This window comes from Pempheris klunzingeri, chromosome 6, assembly GCF_042242105.1.
Source record: "Pempheris klunzingeri isolate RE-2024b chromosome 6, fPemKlu1.hap1, whole genome shotgun sequence".
Taxonomy (NCBI): Eukaryota; Metazoa; Chordata; class Actinopteri; order Acropomatiformes; family Pempheridae; genus Pempheris; species Pempheris klunzingeri.
This window is the reverse complement of record NC_092017.1, coordinates 6,460,668-6,483,292: the sequence shown is the minus strand read 5'-3', so window position 1 is coordinate 6,483,292 and position 22,625 is coordinate 6,460,668. Positions and strand designations below refer to the sequence as shown.

The 22,625-nt window shown below is 44.6% G+C and overlaps 3 protein-coding genes across 3 annotated transcripts; 1 reads left to right on the top strand and 2 right to left on the bottom strand.

Moving 5' to 3' along the window:
• Positions 1-10,096: 10,096 nt before the first annotated feature.
• LOC139202828 (inosine-uridine preferring nucleoside hydrolase) lies at positions 10,097-12,159 on the bottom strand. Its single transcript, XM_070832415.1, has 5 exons — positions 11,975-12,159; positions 11,606-11,788; positions 11,415-11,526; positions 11,206-11,342; positions 10,097-11,122 (listed from the first exon to the last, which is right to left on the bottom strand). The coding sequence occupies exons 1-5, from the start codon at positions 12,155-12,157 to the stop codon at positions 10,757-10,759; spliced, it is 981 nt and encodes a 326-aa protein (XP_070688516.1). The 5' UTR covers positions 12,158-12,159; the 3' UTR covers positions 10,097-10,756.
• Positions 12,160-14,107: 1,948 nt separating this feature from the next.
• On the top strand, positions 14,108-17,360 carry LOC139203037 (basic immunoglobulin-like variable motif-containing protein). Its single transcript, XM_070832665.1, has 10 exons — positions 14,108-14,238; positions 14,634-15,185; positions 15,359-15,488; positions 15,617-15,712; positions 15,799-15,903; positions 15,995-16,089; positions 16,174-16,306; positions 16,569-16,652; positions 16,736-16,832; positions 16,928-17,360. The coding sequence occupies exons 2-10, from the start codon at positions 14,699-14,701 to the stop codon at positions 17,228-17,230; spliced, it is 1,530 nt and encodes a 509-aa protein (XP_070688766.1). The 5' UTR covers positions 14,108-14,238; positions 14,634-14,698; the 3' UTR covers positions 17,231-17,360.
• Positions 17,361-19,006: 1,646 nt separating this feature from the next.
• Positions 19,007-22,100, bottom strand: LOC139203217 (uncharacterized). The gene is made up of 8 exons (XM_070832905.1): positions 21,826-22,100; positions 21,086-21,153; positions 20,482-20,654; positions 20,275-20,378; positions 19,946-20,107; positions 19,639-19,844; positions 19,393-19,472; positions 19,007-19,311 (listed from the first exon to the last, which is right to left on the bottom strand). The coding sequence occupies exons 1-8, from the start codon at positions 21,928-21,930 to the stop codon at positions 19,223-19,225; spliced, it is 987 nt and encodes a 328-aa protein (XP_070689006.1). The 5' UTR covers positions 21,931-22,100; the 3' UTR covers positions 19,007-19,222.
• Positions 22,101-22,625: the final 525 nt, after the last annotated feature.

The window sequence follows — 22,625 nt, the reverse complement described above, 5'->3', positions numbered from 1 at the left end:
GAATGGCAATCTGGGTCTGAACAGCTGTGCAGGACAATTTTGAACGATAGTCATAGCGCCACCTATTGGCGGGAGGAAGTGTCACGTTTTCCTCTCGAATGATTATCTCCCAGCAGGTTAACCACAGACACCTCAAATTGGGTGAAAACCTTCCCAAGACTTTGATGATGCTACGTTACGAAGGACGTGAGCTTTCGTGAAACGCTGTCCCTGTAGCCACGCCTCCTTCGCCATGAAACTTACGTTTATTGTAAAACTGGTCAAACGTGATTCAAACGTCATCAAACTTGACGCACGCATGAAGAGGCCTAAAATGAATAATCTGATCTGGTTTATGAGTTTGGGTGTGGCAAAACGGCTCAACGGCGCCCCCTGCAACATTTCAACAAAGCAGCCCCTGCGCTACGTTTGACCTACAGATATGTGCTTTGGTGAGTATATAGAGAATTAGAAGACCTACAAAAAAGTCTATTGGAGCCACGTTGTAAAGCCAACAGGAAATTTATTATTTTTAATAAAGTGAAAAATTGAATGGATTTTTGGCCATAAATAGGGTTCGTAAATGGTCTAAATACTCCAAGGGGGTTTATCAGATCTCCCTCAAACTTGGTGTGTGTGTTACCATAATATTAACGATGAAAAGTTATCAAAAGACTGTGTAGAATCTTAAGGGCGTGGGCGTGGCGTGGCGTTTCGTTTTCAGAGCAAAAAGTTTATGGAAAGTTGATGGACAATGTCCAAGTACAGTTTAAACTTCACCAAACCATCTCAAATGTAGTGAAAACATTCCCAAGACTTTGGTGATGCTGTGTTGTGAAGCTCGTGAGCTTTCGTGAAATGCTGTCCCTGTGGCCACGCCTCCTTCGCCATAAAACTGGAGATTGCTGTAAAACGGCCAGGCATGATTCAAACCTCACGAAATTTGCCACACACATCAAGAGGCCTAAAATGAGTAATTTGATCTGGTTTATAGGTTTGGATTTGCTAAAATGGCTCAACGGCGCCACCTACAAAATTTTTTCAAAACTTTAACGAAGCAGCCCCTGCACAGTGTTTCACCTAGATGTTTCAAATTCACTGTGTATATGGCCAATGCCAAGACCTACAAAAAGGTCTCTTGGGTCCATGTCCTAAAACCAACAGAAGAATTATTATGAATTTTTTTAAATTGTGTCTAAAAAGAGGCTCCAAGCAGGCAAGCTACACCGACCTGAAATGTGGTCATTTTAACCTTTTAAATCCTCTAAGATGCTTCTTTGACAATCTTTCTTCTTTCAGTGTAACTGCATGCATGGTAAAAAACAATTTTAGCTCACAAATCACTAGAAATAGCAACATTTATTCTGCACTTATTTCATCTGCCACCACAGGGCAATACTGGCTTTCTAGTGGATGTAAACCTCTTTGGAAGGAGTTAAAAATGTGTTTTCAGTGTGTGTTACTCTACTGCAACACTAATAAGGGAACATCTTATAGTATCTTATCTCATGAACACACAGGTTCTTTGAATTCTACGTGTTTTGTGTACATTCTTACTGACTGACTAATTCTTCCACACATCAAATGCTGGATAAGAGTTTAGGATTAACGGACATCCACGTGCCCTCGTTGCCTCGCGGTCACGGCAACAGCCGCAGATGACAGGATCTCAGTCTCTCGTGACAAAGATGGTCAGATTTATATGAAACTTTGGAGCGATACGCGTGACGTACGCCTGGCTTCCGTGAAGGCTTCCGTGCAGACGTCACGCAAATTCAGGCAGCCTCGGCCAAACCGCGCGGCCACGTCCGCGGCTGCGGACACTCCCCGACGCGTGCACGTTTGCGAGGGCCCTTCAATGCTGCTTGCAGCTTTAATTAAACTTGAGTATCAAATAAAACTACAATTCAGGTGACAATTCTCTGTGGATTCATCAAAGAGAGACTTCTTTCACAATGTTTTCAAATTGTTATTGTAATTGTTAATTGATACACTTGATAGAAATAATTACTTGGACACTTTTACGTGAAATGTATGATTATAATATGTAGTTCAAATTATGAGATGGAGGAATCTTCTCTGGCCGTCTGTCCATCATCTGATCTCTTTCTCATTGTTAACACACTGCAGGAGAGCCACCATCTTTTTTTACTCTTGTTACTTTTAATTAATTGAAATTAAAAACAAGACTTGAATTCTGTCCTGCAGAGTTTTCATTGGAAGAGTGAAATTGGGATTTCAGTTGTCAATATAACATCACTGTTAACCCTGACACCTTATATTTCAGTAAAATAGATGCATGTATACGTGTAACATGTTGAAAAAAGACATAACACTTAAACTCAACGTAATGAAAAAGATTATCAGTGTAGTGAAACCTAGAACTCTTATGGGAAAACATATGAAAACCATTCAAATACAGTTTTTCTTTTGTTTTAATCTTATTTTATTGTAGTTTTGGTGTCGAATTAGGTGGGAGAAACCGGAGCACCCGGAGGAAACCCGTTTAATCCCGGTGAGACCATGCACACTCCACACAGAAAGTCTGTGAGGTGATAGAGTGCATTGTACCACCAGGCCTTTTCCCAGTCATGTTTGGGGCTGTCACTGGGAATAATTAGTGTCATTAATGTTGACTAGTGGTTGGGGGCGTAGGAGGTGTTGGGAGTGGGATTGGGGTGTAGTAGGAGAGGGGTGGGCAAGGAGGTCTTAGCAGGGCGGTGAGGTCCCTCCAGTTCATTTGAAGAGGCGGAAGAATCTCTTCCACAGAGAGCCTTTTTTAGGCTTTTTGTCGATCTTGGCCATCTGCTGTTCGAGGCCAAGAATTCTGTCCGTCAAGATGTGGCCGGTGGTATTGTGCTGGAGAGCCATTACATGTTCTTCTATACTTTCCAGGAGACGGGATTTCTCCTCTTCCCACTGGAGTCTCTCCTTCTTGATGTTGTCCTCCGCCTGAGCCAGGGCAGCTAGCAGTCTGGAGTTTTCTTCCCTCTGATGGGCCAGGGACGTCTCCAACTCCTTTTGACGATCCGTTTCTTCCTCAAGGAGTCCCTCCAGCTTTCTAACTTTGCGGAGAGCCTCTCTTTCAGTGCTCTCCCTTTCAAGTATGTCCAGCTGGAGGATCTTCATTGTGGTGTCATCCTTTAAAGGTGCGTCAGTATCCAAAGCTGTCTGAGTTTGGAGCATTTCTTGTAGATGCTTCACCTCAGTCAGCAGCGCCATCTGCTCACTTTCAAGTCCGGTGATCTGGTCATCTTTGTCTCCCATGAACCAGAGTGTAGTGACTTCTGTCATCTTCACTCCTGTCTGGGCAAACAAAGTCTCCACTGGACCACTGACCTTGGCTGTTGGAACCTGTGTTGGTGTTGTGTCAGGCTGTGCCATCGCTGAACCAGCCTGTGGTTCCTCAGGGGTCACAGCTGCCGGTAGTTCTTCTGGTGCCATGTCAGCCTGTGGTTCCTCAGGTGACACAGCTACCAGTGGTTGTTCTGGTGCCATGTCAGCCTGTGGTTCTTCAGGGGTCATAGCTGCCAGTAGTTCTTCTTGTGCCATGTCAGCCTGTGGTTCCTCAGGGGACACAGCTACCAGTGGTTGTTCTGGTGCCATGTCAGCCTGTGGTTCCTCAGGGATCACAGCTGCCAATAGTTCTTCTGGTGCCATGTCAGCTCGTGGTTCCTCAGGGGACACAGCTATCAGAGGTTGTTCTGGTGCCACGTCAGCCTGTGGTTCCTCAGGGGACACAGCTACCAGTGGTTGTTCTGGTGCCACGTCAGCCTGTGGTTCCTCAGGGGACACAGCTACCAGTGGTTGTTCTGGTGCCACGTCAGCCTGTGGTTCTTCAGGGGACACAGCTGCCGGTAGTTCTTCTTGTGCCATGTCAGCCTGCGGTTCCTCAGGGGACACAGCTACCAGTGGTTGTTCTTCTGGTGCCATGTCAGCCTGTGGTTCCTCAGGGATCACAGCTGCCAGTAGTTCTTCTTGTGCCATGTCAGCCTGTGGTTCCTCAGGGGACACAGCTACCAGTGGTTGTTCTGGTACCATGTCAGTCTGTGGTTCCTCAGGGGACACAGCTACCAGTGGTTGTTCTGGTGCCACGTCAGCCTGTGGTTCTTCAGGGGACACATCTGCCGGTAGTTCTTCTTGTGCCATGTCAGCCTGTCGTTCTTCAGGGGACACAGCTACCAGTGGTTGTTCTGGTGCCATGTCAGCCTGTGGTTCTTCAGGGGACACAGCTGCCGGTAGTTCTTCTGGTGCCACGTCAGCCTGCGGTTCCTCAGGGGACACAGCTACCAGTGGTTGTTCTGGTGCCACGTCAGCCTGCAGTTCCTCAGGGGACACAGCTACCAGTGGTTGTTCTGGTGCCACGTCAGCCTGCGGTTCCTCAGGGGACACAGCTACCAGTGGTTGTTCTGGTGCCACGTCAGCCTGCGGTTCCTCAGGGGACACAGCTACCGGTGGTTGTTCTGGTGCCACGTCAGCCTGCGGTTCCTCAGGGGACACAGCTACCGGTGGTTGTTCTGGTGCCACGTCAGCCTGCGGTTCCTCAGGGGACACAGCTGCCGGTGGTTGTTCTGGTGCCACGTCAGCCTGCGGTTCCTCAAGGGTCACAGCTGCCGGTAGTTCTTCTGGTGCCACGTCAGCCTGTGGTTCCTCAGGGGACACAGCTACCAGTGGTTGTTCTTGTGCCACGTCAGCCTGTGGTTCCTCAGGGGACACAGCTACTGGTAGTTCTTCTGGTGCCACGTCAGCCTGTGGTTCCTCAGGGGACACAGCTACCGGTAGTTCTTCTGGTGCCACGTCAGCCTGTGGTTCCTTGGGGGCAACAGCTACCTGTGGCTCTTTCAGAGTCTGCTCATTGAGTGTAGCAACTTTTGTGTTCCACAGACCGCCTCTTTGAGGGAACTGTATTAAACGCCTGTTCCTGCCTTTTTTACTTTTTCTCTCACTTGTCTCCAACCTGAAAACATGTGGTTCTTTGAGAGCCACAGCTACCTTTGGTGCCTCTGGGGGCACTGCTACCTGTGGTTCCTCAGGAGTCACAGCAACTTCTGGTGCTGTGTCAGCCTGTGGTTCCTCAGGGGTCACAGCTACCAGTGGTTGTTCTGGTGCCATGTCAGCCTGTGGTTCTTCAGAGGTCACAGCTACCTGTGGTTCCTTTGGTGCCCTCACAGGGTGAGTTTTGTACTTTTTCGACTGACAGAACACTGGATGCTCTCTCTGGAGCTCGGGGTACTCAGCCACATTGAGCTCTGGGCAGTAGACGTTCTCATTCTCCTTCTGGAGGTTGGAGTCAATAGATTTCAGCCAAGGGTTTACTGGTGGTTTCCTCTCCACTACAGCTCCCTGTGGTTCTTTAGGGACCACAGCTACCCGTGATTGCTTGGGAGCGATAGCTACCTGAGATTTCTTGGGAGCGACAGCTGCCCGAGATTTCTTGGGAGCCAACGCTACCCGAGACTGTTTGGGAGTCACAGCTACCTGTGACTTCTCACGGGCCACAGTTACCTGTGATTCCTTGGGGGCCACAGCTACCCGTGATTGCTTGGGAGCGACAGCTGCCCGAGATTTCTTGGGAGCCACAGCTTCCCGAGATTTCTTGGGAGCAACAGCTACCTGAGACTGTTTGGGAGTCACAGCTACCTGTGGCTTCTCACGGGCCACAGTTACCTGTGACTCATTGGGGGCCACAGCTACCCGTGATTGCTTGGGAGCGACAGCTGCCCGAGATTTCTTGGGAGCCACAGGTTCCCGAGATTTCTTGGGAGCCACAGCTACCCGAGACTGTTTGGGAGTCACAGCTACCTGTGGCTTCTCACGGGCCACAGTTACCTGTGATTCATTGGGGGCCACAGCTACCCGTGATTGCTTGGGAGCGACAGCTGCCTGAGATTTCTTGGGAGCCACAGCTACCCGAGACTGTTGGGGAGTCACAGCTACCTGTGGCTTCTCACGGGCCACAGTTACCTGTGATTCCTTGGGGGCCACAGCTACCCGTGATTGCTTGGGAGCGACAGCTGCCCGAGATTTCTTGGGAGCCACAGCTTCCCGAGATTTCTTGGGAGCCACAGCTACCTGAGACTGTTTGGGAGTCACAGCTACCTGTGGCTTCTCACGGGCCACAGTTACCTGTGACTCATTGGGGGCCACAGCTACCCGAGATTTCTTGGGAGCCACAGCTACCCGAGACTGTTTGGGAGTCACAGCTACCTGTGGCTTCTCACGGGCCACAGTTACCTGTGATTCATTGGGGGCCATAGCTACCTGTGATTTCTTGGGAGCCACAGCTACCCGAGACTGTTGGGGAGTCACAGCTACCTGTGGCTTCTCACGGGCCACAGTTACCTGTGATTGCTTGGGAGTTTGCCTTGTGAGGGCAGCAACTCCTGTTTTTCTTTCACTTGTATTCATCGGAAAATCGTTCCTGGACGCTCTGGTGTGTTCGCAATAGTGTCTTCTACTATCTGTGTCTGACTGCTGGGAGCTTGAGGTCTTACCAAGTTTTATACAGTACGTGTCATGTTCTAGAATGTTATGGATCAAAGGCATCAAAGTCAGAATCACTTTTCTTATTTTTCAAATTTGTTTTTATTTGAATTTCAACACATTTTTTCCTGAACTCTTTTTTGTTGCTATGACGACGGCTTGAATTGGGTTTTGTTATGTGAGGAGCTTTAGGTTCAGGATTTCATGAATTCTCACAGGTGGGGTCCTACTCTCACCCTCTGGGAGCGGTCTGTCAGGAAGTCCATGACCCAACAGCAGATGTTGTGGGACAGACCCAGGTCCACCAGCTTGCTCACCAGTCTGCTCGGAATGATGGTGTTAAAAGCCGAGCTGAAGACCAGGAAGAGCAGCCTCACCTAGCTCCCTCGCTGTTCCACATGAGTCAGCGTGGTGTGCAGAGCAGTGGCGATGGCGTCCTCCGTAGACCGGTTGGCTCTGTAGGCAAACTGGTGGGGGTCGAGTGTGGGTGGCAGGAATGAGGTGATGTGACTCCGTACCAGTTTCTCAAAGCACTTCATTATGATGGGGGTGAGTGCCACTGGCCGGTAGTCATTGAGGCTGCTGATGCTGTTCTTTTTTGGCAGAGGGATGATGGTGGAGGACTTTAAGCAGGGTGGGATGGAGCACTGGGTGAGGGACTGGTTGAAGATGCTGGTGAAAACCCCAGCTAGCTGGTCAGCGCAGTCCTTCAGCACCCTCCCCGTCACACCGTCAGGTCCAGCAGCTTTACGGGGGTTCACTGCCCTCAGGGTTCTCCTCACTTCCTGCGCCTGCACAGTGAAGGTCTGGCTGTGGAGGGATGTCAGCTGCAGTGTGGGCCCTGCTGGTGGCTCAGCCTCAAAACGGGCGAAGAAGTGATTGAGCTCCTCCGCCAGTGAGGCGTCCCCAGAGATTGCGGTGGTGTTGCTGGATCTGAAATTTGTGATGTGCTGGACCCCTTGCCATACCTGCCGACTGTTGCAATGACACAGGGCTGTTTCTCACGCCCCCAGGGATCCTGAGCAAGGTTTGTTGTTCCTGGGGTGTCCAAATCTACAACAATGCTGTCAACATATTCTGGACTACTTCCTTCACAATAGCATAGCGCACTTTCAACAACTCCAAATTATGCAGTAACGGCTCATTACTTTTGATTGTGTATATACCACCCCCTGCTGGATGTTTTGTTAAACTCTGTTCTTATTTCACCGAGAAAATACCTGCTGATGCATTCAATTTTGCAATTATATGCACACACAAACTATAAATACTGTATATTACATTTATTTGTAATACACATAGCACTGAGTAGGTTTGTTAGTATAACAAACATAAATGTTAATGCCACAGCAATTTTTGGGATCCAAAGACAAAGGGATGGCTATGGCTCAGAGGTAGAATGGGTTCTCCATTACTCAAAAGATCGGCGGTTCATATCAAACCCCCGAAGTGCCCGCTGTGCACTATAGAAGATATGCCACATATATAGCACAGACAAATGATATATCTGTGAAGACATCTGTGGTTTTTGTTCATAAAAATGATTATTCTGATTAATAATGGATGGGTTTTGGTAGGGGTGAAACACCCGCAGGACCAGACTTAGTAAAGACCAGTTGGTGCAATCAGCCCCAGGACCCGAGGCATGGTCAGTGGAAACACGTGACTGACAGAATACAAACAGTTTTGCATCAGGGAATTGTTATCTTTAGGCGTGAGAAGTTGCTTCTAACCATGGACACAGTTAGAGGCCACCCCTCCACTGACTCAGTCACTCAGGCTGAAGTTTGAGAGTGAAAAACTGCTAATTTTGAATATTTTGAATAAGTATAGTAGTCACTTGTGAAAGACAAGTAATTGTTTGATCCTGTTTGAAATGTGCCATGAATTACACATATGATGTTTATCAATTTAAAAGATAACTTTGCATGTCAAGAAAGTTTCAGTTTTTTCGTAAAAATCATAGTTTCATTTAATTTTGCGTAAAGCCACATAGTGAATTTAAACCTCTCATCTCCAATGAGCATCACCTTTTACCTAGCTAACTAACTGCTGGCCCTAGTCCCTGCTGAGGCTCCAGCTTGGCTGCTCTACACCATGTTTAAACCTGTTAATGTGCATTTTTGGATTTGCTTCACTATTAAATTACTTTGATTGATGTGGTGTGTTGTTCGGTTATTGTTAGCCACACCGCTCACCCTTGCATCTCCTCAGACTGTCCAATGGCAGACCACGAAGGAGGCGGGTCTGGCACCACAGTGTGGCTGCTGAGGGGCATGGCTTGATTAAATAATTAAGAGTGATGGCAAGGAGTGATGTGTGGATTATTTATGACTAAATCATCCACCGTTATCCATCAGGATGAATTATTTTCTCAAATTTATTTTATCCTTTTAAATTACATTGAGCAGCCTGAGCTTTCTAAGCGATTGCTTAATTGTTTCTTGTATATCTGAGTGTTCTCTATAACAATTTGACATTAGAGATCAGGGAGGCTGCTTTCAGTAACATGTGATAATGTCACTGCAGCAAATATTGTGGGATATTTAAGCAGCGAAACAATTCACTGTAGTTATAAATATGACAGGACACGGGAAATGGTGTGTCTTTGTGGATTTTGCATGAAGTCAGTTTAATTAATGTAATAGTTAATTATTTCATTTGTTTCTGGCAAAATTGCCAAGATGAACCAAAGTGCCCCAGAAATCGCACAGCCCCAAACTTGACTCTTTTGACAGAAATTAAAGCATTTTACATTGTTGACTCAGAGTCAACACAAAAATCCTCATTAAACCATTTGAATGGAATTAGAGCTACATATGTAACTTATGACACAAGTGACTGTGGACCGGGGGCTTGGCCACAACAGCCGGCCACAGTCTCTTAGCTAACACCAAGATTGGTTCAAAATCAACGTATCAAGTCTAACTTGCTCTAACACTAAGCGTATCATCTTAAAATGACCTCCAGTAAAGTACCATTAAAACCGTATCAGAAAATTAACAGATTGAAACAGACAAACGCAGGAGACGTCGCTCAGCTCCTGCCTGATTGACTATTACTTATGTAGGGGAAAATCTGTATTGAATACAACAATCCTCCTGCACCGTTGTTAATGACTGGATTCTACCATGCTACGGTCGATAATCTGTTCTAGCGAGGAAGCATGAATGAGCCACTTGTGTTGAACCCATGTAACACTGAAGTTGAACCCTGAATGACATCCAGCACTGCCGGTCCTGATCGGAGCTGCTTACTAAATATGAACTAATGATATATGTGATACTCTGCCTGAACTTGGGAAAACAAGAGATGTTGCCAGTTCGAACACAAGGCCTCGTCATCTTGACAAGTGCAGATATTGTTTAGTAGACATACGCCATTGACACTGAACCATAAAACTGATCGCTAAATATGAATAATTGGTTCCTCGTGTCCCGCTACCTTGTGCTCTATTTATATATACTTTTTAGCTCGATTGTAATAATCCAATGAATGTATCCAATTATTTTTTCCTCTTCTACGAGTGTATAAAGTTCTGGTGGACTCGTCGTCGATTCCCTCTGCAGCCGTTGTCTGTATGGTTTCGGTCCTATGTACAAAGACTGAGCTGCATTAAACACTCAGAGACTAATTCTTTCTCGTCAGTTTCTTTATTTGTTCTAGATTTTCCTCCACAACTTACATCAGACCACTGATTCTTCAAAATGTTTGTCAAACTGCAAGTTATCTGTTTGACACCCTTTCACAGTACTGTAGAGAATATTGCATAATTTGTACTATGATCTGTCAACGCTGTAATTAAAGTCTGCTTACAGTTATTATACTACCTGCACTTACACAGAGTTTAAACACTGTATGCACTTTTAGTGATCATGTTATTGTTTTCTGAGCTGTATATTTACATGAAATCTGATAGACGTCACAGCCATAAGAATTTGTATTTGTTTTAATTGAGGCATTTTAAACATTTTGCTGACAATGCTAAAGCTGCTGCCTTTATTTTCTTGAATAATCAGCTCACTCTAAGAAATGTATACAGTTTTCACAGCTAGTTCAAACTAATTAATTTAATTAATTAATGACATTTTTTACTCAGAAAAATAATGGTGCTGACTTGAACCAAGTTTGGTTCTTCAGAGTGATCAAACTGATTTATAAGTCCTTTCTGTTGTGTTCTGTGTGCGTCATGGCATTTCTGCATAGGATAAAGTGAAGGATTTCAGCAAAATATCTCATTTTTATTCAATATATTGAAAATCAATTAGATTCAGGGTCTTTTTTTCACTAAGGATTACTTCTTACAAGGTTGTCGAACAGACTCCATGAGTAACTGACTGAACTTGGCAACATCACATTTAGTCAAAACAAACACACTGTGACTCTTCTTCAGCTCATTTGTGCGATCTAACGCCATCATACCACGACAGATCGAACCCTGCAGCTCCACGCGAACAGGACAGTCGATTCTCTCTGTTACCACGCTGCCGTCGATACAGGCCGCCATCGCATAGGCATCGTAAGAGACGAAGCCAGGCCCGAAGTACACGCTACGTCTAGTCCTCAAAGCCTCCTTGGAGTAAGCCCAACATTTAGATGTTATCGTCTTCATAAAGCGTGCAGCAGGTGCATCCTGGTTGATCAACTCTTCAAAGAACTCCTGCACAAGCAGAATGAATGAAATCAGTTTTAGGTGGAACGGCCATGCAGGGTTATGTTGTTCTTCTTAGGCACGCATCTTACCCACGTCAGTGCATTTCTGCAGGAATATTCCCATGATGCCAGGTATGTGGGGCAGAGAAACTCTTCAAGAACAATGTAGGCAGACTCTGGATCCATTGCAAAGTTGAACTCTGCACATAGCGTCACGTTTCCTTTCCCTGCAAAGACAAAATCAAGTGGCATAAGCCTACATGTTTCAAAAACAAACTGTAATCATGTGGGGGTTTTACCTTCCATGTTGCCACCCATAATATACAGATCTTTGAGCTTTTGGGGAAAACATGGATCCAGTCTAACAGCCAATGCCAGATTAGTGAGGGGGCCAAGGGCCACCAGGGAAATCTGTGGAAAAGCACGTTTTGGTGGGACAATGCCAGAAAACTGTCATACATTATAGGCAGGCCACAGAGAGGTTTCTCACCTGCTTCTGGTTCTCAGTCACCAGCCTAATCATTGCATTGACTGCATGCTCTCTCTGGATTTTCTCCTCCCACTGTGGGTCTATGTCTTTAATCACATCCCCAAGTCCATCAGTTCCAAAGTGGTCACTACATGGGTGAATGGCTCCAACCAGAGGACCACTAGAACCTCGAAACACTGGAATCTACAAAAAAAGTTGTGCTCAGCAGAATTTATTGGCAGACATGGGGCTCTGCCTAACTGAATACTAGTATTTTTGTTTATTATGTAAAAAAAACGAGTGAGACAAGAATTAAATATAAAGACAAAAAAAGTATAGAAATATGAAACTGTTTATCTGGGCATTTAAATCCAGCTTCAGTGAACTTACCCCCACATGTTCACAGACAGAGAGCACCCTCAAAACATTCTGACACACATTCTCGACCGCTGCGTTCCCAAACACACAGGTGATGCCCACGACCTGAATGTTGGGTGCTGCCAAGGCCATCATTATAGCCTGAGCATCGTCTATGCCGCAGTCTGTGTCGATGATCACCTGCTTCCGTGCCATGGTCTTCTGTAAAATCCACATTTCCAAAATCACATTATCACACTCATTTAGTCTGTCAAAGGTTGTTTGATAACTCTGGTATTTTAAAACCTGGGCCCGATTTTCACATATTTTGGGTTCAAAATTACTAGTAGTTTGAAAAACTTTTGGAATTGGTCCAGTAGATTGCCACACCTGGCTGTGATGTAACCCTCACATGTCCACTTAAAGTGCTTGTTTTTACCCCTGTCAGGCTCAGATTGTTATTCTATGTGTCTGACAACATTACAGAAAGGATCCCTGCAGAGACAGACCTGTAACATCCTTTTTGTTTATCCATCTCCATTTGTCTTCAAACCCACCAGACTCACTTGACACTAGCAGTAATTTTACCTCACAGAACATGGGAGTTGTTGGTCCAGTTACTGTGACTTTGGTGTTTTAACACCTTAGTTGAGATCCAAAGTAACTTTTTAAAACATCTAAGTCACACAATAACAAAAAAACAAACTAACCAAGCGAGGTAGCCTTGGTAAAATTACTGTTTTTGTCAATGGAGTCTGGTGGCTCTGAAATGAGCGATATAACGGCTGTTTCTAGTTAAACACAAAGAATCTTATGATACTACTCTGCAGAGATCCTTTTCTGTAATGTTGTCAGACACATGGAATAAAAATCTGAGCCTGTCAGTGGCAAAAACAAGCTTTTAATTAACTGACTTTGACTGATGCAGTTGCCTCGAAGGATTACATTACAACCATTGTAGCTCGTTTGCAGCCCGTCTGTGTACCTACAAGTAAACCAAGACAGAAATATGTCAAAACTGAGTCCAGATTTAAAAATACTGGAGTTCTCTTTTAAAGCTGCTTCAGCATTCAGAGCTGTCTGAGTCTGAAGAATTTCCTCCAGCATTCACAAATGCCAACTGCTATTTGCAATGCTGATTAAGAATATGACATAAAACCATGAAAACAAACATCTAAAACACAGAATGTCAGGAAAAATTGCAATGCGAATATTGACCTCATTGGCTTTCCGTAAAGGTGCACATTTCCCGTCTGATTACTAAATATCATAGCATTTTTAATTCCATCTCTCCTGTGGGTTTCTGTGACACTGATTTTCAAGGTTATGTGAGTGAACTAAACGTTTATTCATTCTCATTAAGTTATTCACACTTTTGCAGAGCCTAGGAAAGATGAACATGAGATGGTCACACATATAGAGGAGCTATTTTGTTGTGACAGTTTCATTATTAGATAAGATTCCATGTTTTGCCATGTGATGCATTATGGTTCTTCTTTTTTCCCCGTTATTCAGAGTGCCACCTGTGAATTCTACTGACAGGCACACTCTCCAGTGATAGTTGAGATCAGATGAGTTATGTTGTATGAACCTCCCCGTTCATTACGTTAACGTTATTTTCTTTCATGCAAAATCAGCTTTCTGAACTAAAAAGTTTTGCACTGACAACTAAGACAAGATGTTTCTCGACCATTTTGTAGCCAAATGTTACCGTCGCAGAATTTTTGTCAGTACTCAAGTATTTTCAATTCATTTAACACTTGTTATAAGATGGAGCAATTGTTGCTTTGGCGTTAAAATAATTATAGAACAGTGGCCAGTGAAGACGAAACTACTCACCTTCAGTCTGTAAAGTAAAGTTTAAAGAAGCACCGCAGTCGCTCCTGTGATTGGTTGTAAATTGTAGGTTCATTCCATGTCGCGCTCACATGGGTTGTTTGCACTACGAAAGTGACACGGAGGCTGTATTTTCAGTAAATTTGATATAATGCATAAAATAGAGTGGTGATCACATAAAAGAACAGTTGCTCTTGAGCTATTTGTTACAATGATTTTTTTTTAAATGTATTTATTATCTAGTGTTAATTATTTTCGGACACCCCGGTTGTCACTGGGAATGGTCTAGTCCGTTGAACCTGTACAGGAAGAGGATGCGGGTCAGGAGGACGACGTTTCTGAATTATTATCGCTTATATTTAACATGTCTCAGGCTAATGTGCACCTTGGTTTAGTGACATGTGGTTTGCTTGACGTGGTGCCAACTCCCTGCCCCGTTTGGTCCTAAGACATTGCACAAGGTATGATGAAAAAAATAACGTAACGGCTGGGCGTGTTTACATCTGCTAACCACCACACAGCACTGGTAGCTGTAGCTGTGTGTTCACCTCCACCACAGCGACTACACAGGTGAAATGTTAGTGGATGTTCAATAACCCCGTAGCTAACTGTAGGAGGCTAATAAGAGCCACTGCAGCCTGTTTTCTCAATAGGTGACTTATTGTAGCTTAAAGATGTGTGGTGCTATCTAATTTTAGAACAGTGACATTCAGGGTTACGACTTTGAGAACCGCTGAACAAAGATCGTTTATGTGATAAGATTTCTCCTCCTGATGTTGGGACTCTGTCACTGCTCCTCCGTCTTCCTTTTATATCTCTGTAGTGTTTCTATAAATGCCTGTGCTTTCATCCCCAGAAAAGACATCAACATCACAATCACCTTCTGCTAATTCTGTCATCCATCATATAAGTGGCTGTTCAATGCCTAACACATCAGAAGGTCAAGGAGCAAACCTATCTGGGCCAGCAGAACCGTCAGGGCTGCAAAGGCCCACCGATGGGGAGGAGGAACACGGTCTGCTCAGCTCCCTCGCCCGGGACACTGCGAGAGTAAGGAGGGCTTCGAGTGCCGAGCTCCACCTGCCGTGGACCTGCCCGGTCACACACTCCCGAGAGAAGTTCTACACGGTCTGCTCCGATTATGCTCTTCTCAACCAAGCTGCCTCTGTGTACTGCCCCCCAAACACAGCCAGGGACATGGCCCAGAACAAGCAGGACGATGGACTGTCCCTTGTGAAGCCCAAAGCCTCAGTTGACTTCAGCAGCGGGGAGTCTGGAGGGGCCCATGTGGGATCAGACGGGGACTGTGACATGTTGGAAGTGTCCTCCGGCCACACTAAGCCTGTTCTGGCCTGGGAGATTGATACCACAGACTTCAATGCTGTGCTCACTAGAAAAATAAGAACAAGTGAGACAACTATCATTATAGAAGCCCATCATATAGATGTGTACAATTTGTCATAATGTTCGCACTCTTGCCGTCACACAAACCTGCCTTTTGTCTTTTAAACATCATGAAAGGTTTTGATCATTTACCAGCTATTCAACTGTCAGCCTGCACTGACTAATGCTGTATTTCAGGCAATGTGAAGAAGTGCAGCACCAAGAAGATGAAGTCGTCAGACAGACCGAGTAGAAATCTGCAAGACGTCCCTTCTCATGCCTCACTGGAGGAGATCAAACAGAGAAAAGTGCTCGACCTCAGAAGATGGTAATGTTGTATTTTAAAGAGAGACAGAGTGCAGTGAACTCCTCATCAGGCTGTAGGAGTGCTGTTTGTTTCAAAACACTAATTTATTCTGTGGATTTGTATGTGCTGGGGGCTGTTTTCTGCTTCAGGTACTGCATCAGTCGGCCACAGTACAAGACTTCGTGTGGAATCTCTTCATTGGTGTCCTGCTGGAATTTCTTGTACAGCACTCTGGGTGCAGGGAGGTGAGCAGCACGTAATGCCGTCTGTCAGACTTGATGTGGAAACACAGCTCCTGAGGCACTAAATGTGTGTTTATTTGCATCGTCAGTCTTCCACCCATCTCTCAGGAGGAAGCTCTGCATATTCTGGGTTTCCAGCCGCCTTTTGAAGAAATCAAGTTTGGTCCCTTCACTGGCAACGCTACTCTAATGCGGTAACACAAAACTACTTGTATAGCCCCCCTAAATGATCACTTGGTTTTTGGAAGTGCATGCAGCTCAGCAATCACTGCGTTTCTGTCACAGGTGGTTCAGACAAATCAATGACAATTTCCGCGTGCGAGGTTGCTCCTACATTCTGTACAAACCACATGGGAAACACAAGACAGCAGGAGAAACAGGTGAGCCCGTCAGCTCTAAAACTCAACAACATGCTGGCTCAGAAAGACATAAAACAGAAGTGATAACCGCTCTAATCTGTTTAGCCGAAGGAGCGTTGCTGAAACTGACACAAGGGCTGAAGGATGAGTCTATGGCCTACATTTACCACTGCCAGAACCACTACTTCTGCCCAGTGGGCTTTGAGGCCACGCCACTCAAAGCAGCGAAGGCCTATAGGTGGGTCACATCACTGAATGCCTTTGTCGGTTATGAGATGACAGAGGGCTGGTCTAAAGCCTTAAGACAAAACAGACAAAAGCTGAAAATCTTGACATAAGTGAAGCCATAATAAGAGGCTGTTAAGCATTTTGCGATGGTCTCTGCTTTAAAATGACTAAAATGATAATCAGTTCTCAAAATAGTTGGTTATTTTTCTGCTGATTGATTCATTGACTAATTGTTTAAGCTGAATTGACTGAGTGTTCTGTGTTGTGAAAAGGGGCCCTTTACCCACAAATGAAATGGAGTACTGGGTCCTCATTGGTGAGCCCAGTAGGAAACACCCAGCTATCCACTGTAAAAAGTAAGCTCTCATTCTGTTCCTTTTCTGCTATATTTGATAATGTACTGTAGCTGAGCTGTGTAACACGAAGCCTCTCTTTTCAGATGGATGGATATTGTGACTGACCTCAACACGCAAAATCCAGAATACCTGGACATCCGTCACACAGAGAGGGGCATTCAGCGCCGCAAAACCAAAAAGGTTCTCATTCTCACAGCTGACGTTTTAAAATGTTACTGATTATGTCAACATATCCAGGTGAGTGTTGAACTGACATAACATTCACTCGCCCACAGGTGGGTGGCAACCTGCACTGTATCATGGCCTTCCAGAGGGTGAACTGGCAGAAGCTCGGCCCCTGGGCTCTGAACTTGGAGAACCTACGCCACGACCTCCAGCATTCGGGCACAGAGCGGGCCCATGGAAGCGTCTCAGAGGATACGGAGGAGAGAACGTCCTCCAAGCGCCTGGCCTACCTGGGACGATCACACAGCATGGGGAGTCAGAAGGAGACCAGCTGGAAACGCCTGTCCAACACCACAGAGTACAGACAGAGGAGCTCCCCTGACAGCGATCTTGAAGAAGACATCACAGACTGAAAAGGTTTATGGGGACATGGTGGGATGGGGGGGTAAATAACACACATCACAATACAGTACAGTGGCATAAGGTGTTTTTCTATATTTTACCATCAACAAAACCCATGCAAAGACCAAAGCCAACAATAAACAAGTCTCTTATTGCTTATTGACTTTGTCTGTGGCGCTCCATCCAAAGCCCATTCAGTACTACTCAAGATGTAAGTCTTTTTTAAAATGGCAATTTTTCGGCCACTTGGGGGCAGCGGCTGCTAAAAGCATCACTGTGTTCACCAGCTAGTCGCTAACTGTGACTGCCTGCTATCAGGGTGCAGAGCACCCAGTGCTCAGTGGGTTTTTAAAGCTTTTTAACTGAAAACAGCTGTTGCTGACAAACGATGGTATGATATCGGTGACAGTGAACCAAACCACTTAAGCTCCACTGAGTCAAAATGATGTCACGCTGTTTTCATGGCTGTTTCATACATTGCGATTATAAAAATATTGATTATAGCTGCTTTTTTTATAGCAGCAGATTAATACACATATTGTGCACTAGCGAGTATCATCAGCGACAGGACAGATCATCTGGGAAGGAGCCCAGTACAAGAATGCAACTTACTGATGTGCTTTAACAAGGGCGCTGTGTGGCGCAGAGGAACAACATGTCAGGCTTTGAACACACGGACGCTTGTTTATAGGATCAGTTTATCGTTGGTTGTGGTCTTTTCATTGGATTTGTTAACAATAAGAAAAGGTAGAATATTACTTGACCTATACTTAAACATCGGTGAATTGATATTTTTTTAAGACGTCACATAAAGGTTCAAGTCAATTGTCATTTTTGGGGCTGTATTGTTTTAGTGCTTCAGTCAAGCCTACTGAAACTTCTTCCTTTGCCACCTCTCTGTCATTTAGCCTGTCTGTGAATGGCACATCAACTACAATTTAAAATCATTAACAGCAGCTACACAACTGAACCACATGAAATGAGCATTTAGCAGCGCGCGTCAGTCAATCAAGGTCGTACTGTTACTGTTTTGGCCTTTTCCATACAGCGTGTTGAGGCAGATGGCTCAGTTGCTGTCTGAGTTGCTAATGCATCAGTAGGTGAGGTAGGTAAAGAGTACTGCGTTAAACAGAGGGATAAAGTCTCAAAACTCATGATGACATGTGGCAAACAAAAAAATATACACTGACATAGGTGAGGAGTAAACAGCACATCAAACTACAGCCTCACAAATGAACTTCTTTTTTAAAAATCTGGATAACATGAGCTTTGAGTGGCGTTATATCCACAGGCACTGTAATGTATTGTCAGATGTTTCTGTTATTTTGTCTAACCCTGTGTTGTGCTGACAGAGGGACATGTTCACACTACAGGATTATTTTAGTTTCACCCTACTACTACTCACATACACACTTCTCTTTATTTAACTCCGGTTATATGGCACCATCTCAAACTCACTGCAGTGATACTGTAAGAGTGCACCTTACATTGAGCCAGCGCCGTCTGGGAAATACATGACATTAACACATTCGCTGTAAATTCTGTTCTAGTTCATTGAGTGGGCTTGTTTTGCGCCTGGCGTACAGTGGTTAGGTTCAGTGGAAATGCCGTCCAGTTCAAGTGTTGTGAAAGCAGCTGACATGTCGTTGTGCTTCGTGAAACGTGCAGTGAGACTGTTGCGTAGACGACCCCAGTGTTTTTAAAAGTCAGGAGCTGTACAGAGGTGATAGCAGAATTCCTCAATCCTTAAATCAGTCAAAATGTGAAACCAGGAAAGTGAAGACTGCATGGTTTATTTGCTTTATTTGGTTTATTTTCACGTTCATGTACAGCCACTGTTTGTTCTCACCTTTCTGTTTGCACCTTTTTGTGGTGTCACTTGTCTTTGACCCACCGCAGACATTATTGTGTGATTTGGTGTAGTGGTTTATTTATTTGTTTTACAATAAATTAAGATTTTTATAAACTCCCGCAACAGATATCTTCCTTCGCAGCGAGCACCGTCACACTGCAGAGGCCGGACACGTGTCACTTCCTTTTAACTCTCGTCGTAGCTGTGCTGTGTGAGTGGGGCTGATACGGCAGCATCCTCCTGGTGGACAAAAAAGACCCTCATCAGAGAGAAATCAGAAAAGAACAACAGTTAGTGGGAGAGAAAAACAGTTCATCTTACCTATCAAAGCAGCACCTTGCTTCATCCACTTATGACTGAGTCCAGGTATCGACCCTGACCTTTCCTCTGATGTTAGCCACCTTTTGAAGGGAAAAAGAAAACAGCAGTGTGGAAGAAGAACTTGTACTGTTTGCTAAAAGTAGAAACATTTGATCTCACTAAAAGTACAAGTATCAGCTAAATGTACTTGTAGTATGAAAGGTAAAAGTACTAATGATCATTGAAACTCCTTGACTGCTGACTCACCCCCGCTCAGTGTCCCAGTCCTCTCCACTGTTGGGGTACACCACCCAGCTCAGGTCTGGACTCAGCACGGACCTGGCAGAGTCCAGCAGAGGCTCCACCAGCACTGGTGAGCAGCAGTTGACTCCCACAGCAACCAGCTGCGTGGATCTATTGGCAATCTGCACGGCATCGGTAAACAGGTTGCCATCGGATATATGCGTCCCATCCTGTCAGAGGTTTCGTACAAAACCTGAGCCACTTTAAACACTGCACACTAGTTAACCATGAACTGACACCATGTGTATCATTGTTCATCATTAGTGGTTACCTTACAAGAGAAGGAGAGCCAGGCTTTAGAGTTGGGGAACTCTCTGAGAAGCTCCACCACAGCCTCTGCCTCTTTGATACTTGGGATTGTCTCAAAAGCAACAAGGTCAGCCCCTGCTGCTGCCAAGCAGTCCACCTGCGGCCGATGCCAAACTTTTAGCTCCTTGGAAGAGAGGAAAATCACCGGAGACCTTTGATCAGCACTGAACAAGTTAACAGATAAGTCAGTGATTAAATAAGTCATAATGTAGGTCAGCAGCCTGTTTGGATTTTCTGTTTGTCACCCTCGCTCAGCTTGCACAATTACTTGGAGCCAGCGTGACCACTCACTTCAACAGTCATCTCCTCTGCGTAAGCTCCAGTGTACTCAGAGCCGTCGTGTAGAAAGGCCCCGTAGGGTCCAACGGAGCCCGCCACCAGCGGACGTCTCTGCCCTTGACAGATAAAGACAACCGAACACAATGAGGGGGCATGAGAGCTGACAGAGACGCAGCCTTTCACAGCTTCAGACACATCACAGCCTGTATTGTGTTGGACCTGTTGGACAGCTGTCAGAGACAAATGTGTCCGCCGTCTCTCGGGCCAGTTGAACTCCAGACATCAGCAGCTCTCTGGCCCGTTCTGCACTCACGTCCAGGTGACTGATGAAGCCTGTGACACTCGCCTGGTATGTGGCAGTGGTGATAACATCAGCGCCAGCAAGGAGAAAGCTGTTGACACATTATGAGCTGTGGTCATATTTTTAAAAACTCATATCTATAGCTATGACTAAGGATTATTATCAGTATTGATTCATCTGCCAATTATTTTCTCAATGAATCGTCTATAATAAAAAAAAACTCCCCAAACAGTGAAAAATACTCTAGAGCACAAGATGGTGCCACTAAATGGCTTGTTTTGTCGGGCCAACAGTACAAACCACCAAAATATTAAATTTATTTAATTTATAATATTTATCTAATATTCAACAGCAGCCAATTCTCTCATTTGAGAAGCTGGAACCAGATAATGTTTAACATTTCTGCTTGAAAAACCACTTCAAATATTAATTGATTATCAAAACAGCTACAGACTTATTTTCTTTGGATGGACTAATCGATGAATCGACTAATGTAGCAGCACAAACACAGCATGGTCCTACCTGTAGTGAGCATCTCTTATGGCCTGGGGATTAGTGTGCAGCAGCCTGGCGCTCCACAAAGGATCTCCCTAAGAGTGTGAGACACACACAGACATTTGTAATTCTTAAAATCCGGATGTGTTTGACTAATAAAATACATGGAAACAACCTTTGAATTAATATTTATTCACATCAGCCACATCTCATAAAGCACCGGCCAATGGCGCCACCTAGTGGATTCATCAAGGTAATTTAACTAGTTGAGTCATGGAACAACTTTTGCATCAACTGCAAAAGTAACGGTGGAAAGTACATTTTTAGCAAATGTACCTAAATATTGTACTTAAGCTACTTCTACTGCACTTTAGTGTTTAAATATAAGCTACGGAATACTTTCACTGCACTACATCTATTGGTAGCTGTATTTACTTCCTGCTTTGCAGATACTAACTGTATTAAAATGAGTAAAACTGGTTTTACTGCAGCCAACTACATTAAAATGTGAAACTGTAGCAGTAATAATAATATTACAGATGTATAATATATAGAATTATATAGTAGTGACAGAGCCCGTTTCGGCTGTATAGGGACAAAACTTTTTCACTTTAGTTAGATTGTGATTGGTTTTCTTTGAGACGGAGTATTTCTAATTCAAGGTATAAATTTGGACTGTAAATGAGGAGCCAATGCTAACCAGTGGAATATGGAGCTATGTTTAGGCAGATGTCTGTCTTTCTGACTATATATTTAAAATATTTTACCTGTAATTTGGCTCCGTGCGCCTCCAGCTCAGTCGCTAGTCCGCCGTCCAAGATCAACGGACCATCATCACCCATGAAGTGTCTCAGGCGAGCAGAGGAACACATTGAGAGACGCTTTAATTACCCAACACTGAATTTATGGCCAACACTCCTGTTCACACTAAACAATCGGTCTAAAATATAAAGCTACCGTAACATAACTTTACATAGACAGGATTTACAAATTAAACGCCCGCTGCGTAACATGCAATCATGTAGTTACATGAAATACTTCATGTTACTTTCAGGACTGTTGTTGTTCCGGGTAACAAGAGCAGGTTCAGAGGTTGCATTCACGGCCGCTCGAAATTGTAACAAATTTGATCATTCGGACCTCCACAGTATCACCAGACCACAACTAGATGGCGCTTAAACAATGACAGTGCAGCGAGGAAGAGCCAGAACCTGTACTGTTCCTGATAGACGTGGCTCAGCTCTGCAGTAACTCCGTTCAAATGTTTTCTACCCTCAAATATAAAATTGTCACTTAATACAACTAACAACATCATCAAGTTTGTACCAGGCATGAACATTTCTCCCACTAACCTACCTCTTTTTTATTCACTTGTGTAAATTTGACTAATTGCATGGTACATCTGATGTGTATCACTACTATATTTTGAATTGTATACTTAATTTTACTTTGTTATCCAGTATTTTGTAATCATTTGCTTCTCTACAACTAGTTACATCAATTAAAAGTTGAAATGGTTAAACTTCGTTTTCTGTCAGTAGCAAGAACAACTCCCATGTACTTTGTT

Bases quoted from the DNA above. Each gene is read 5' to 3' on its own strand.
- LOC139202828 (XM_070832415.1), bottom strand. From the start codon at position 12,157: ATGGCACGGAAGCAGGTGATCATCGACACAGACTGCGGCATAGACGAT. The intron at 11,343-11,414 runs GTAAAACCCCCA...TTGTCTTTGCAG, and splicing joins TATGGGTGGCAACATGGAAG to GGAAAGGAAACGTGACGCTA. The intron at 11,123-11,205 runs GTAAGATGCGTG...CTGCTTGTGCAG, and splicing joins GCAGAAATGCACTGACGTGG to GAGTTCTTTGAAGAGTTGAT.
- LOC139203037 (XM_070832665.1), top strand. From the start codon at position 14,699: ATGCCTAACACATCAGAAGGTCAAGGAGCAAACCTATCTGGGCCAGCA. The intron at 16,090-16,173 runs GTGAGCCCGTCA...TAATCTGTTTAG, and splicing joins CAAGACAGCAGGAGAAACAG to CCGAAGGAGCGTTGCTGAAA. The intron at 16,833-16,927 runs GTTCTCATTCTC...ACTCGCCCACAG, and splicing joins AGCGCCGCAAAACCAAAAAG to GTGGGTGGCAACCTGCACTG.
- LOC139203217 (XM_070832905.1), bottom strand. From the start codon at position 21,930: ATGTGTTCCTCTGCTCGCCTGAGACACTTCATGGGTGATGATGGTCCG. The intron at 21,154-21,825 runs GTAAAATATTTT...TCACACTCTTAG, and splicing joins CGCACGGAGCCAAATTACAG to GGAGATCCTTTGTGGAGCGC. The intron at 19,845-19,945 runs GTAACCACTAAT...AACCTCTGACAG, and splicing joins GGCTCTCCTTCTCTTGTAAG to GATGGGACGCATATATCCGA.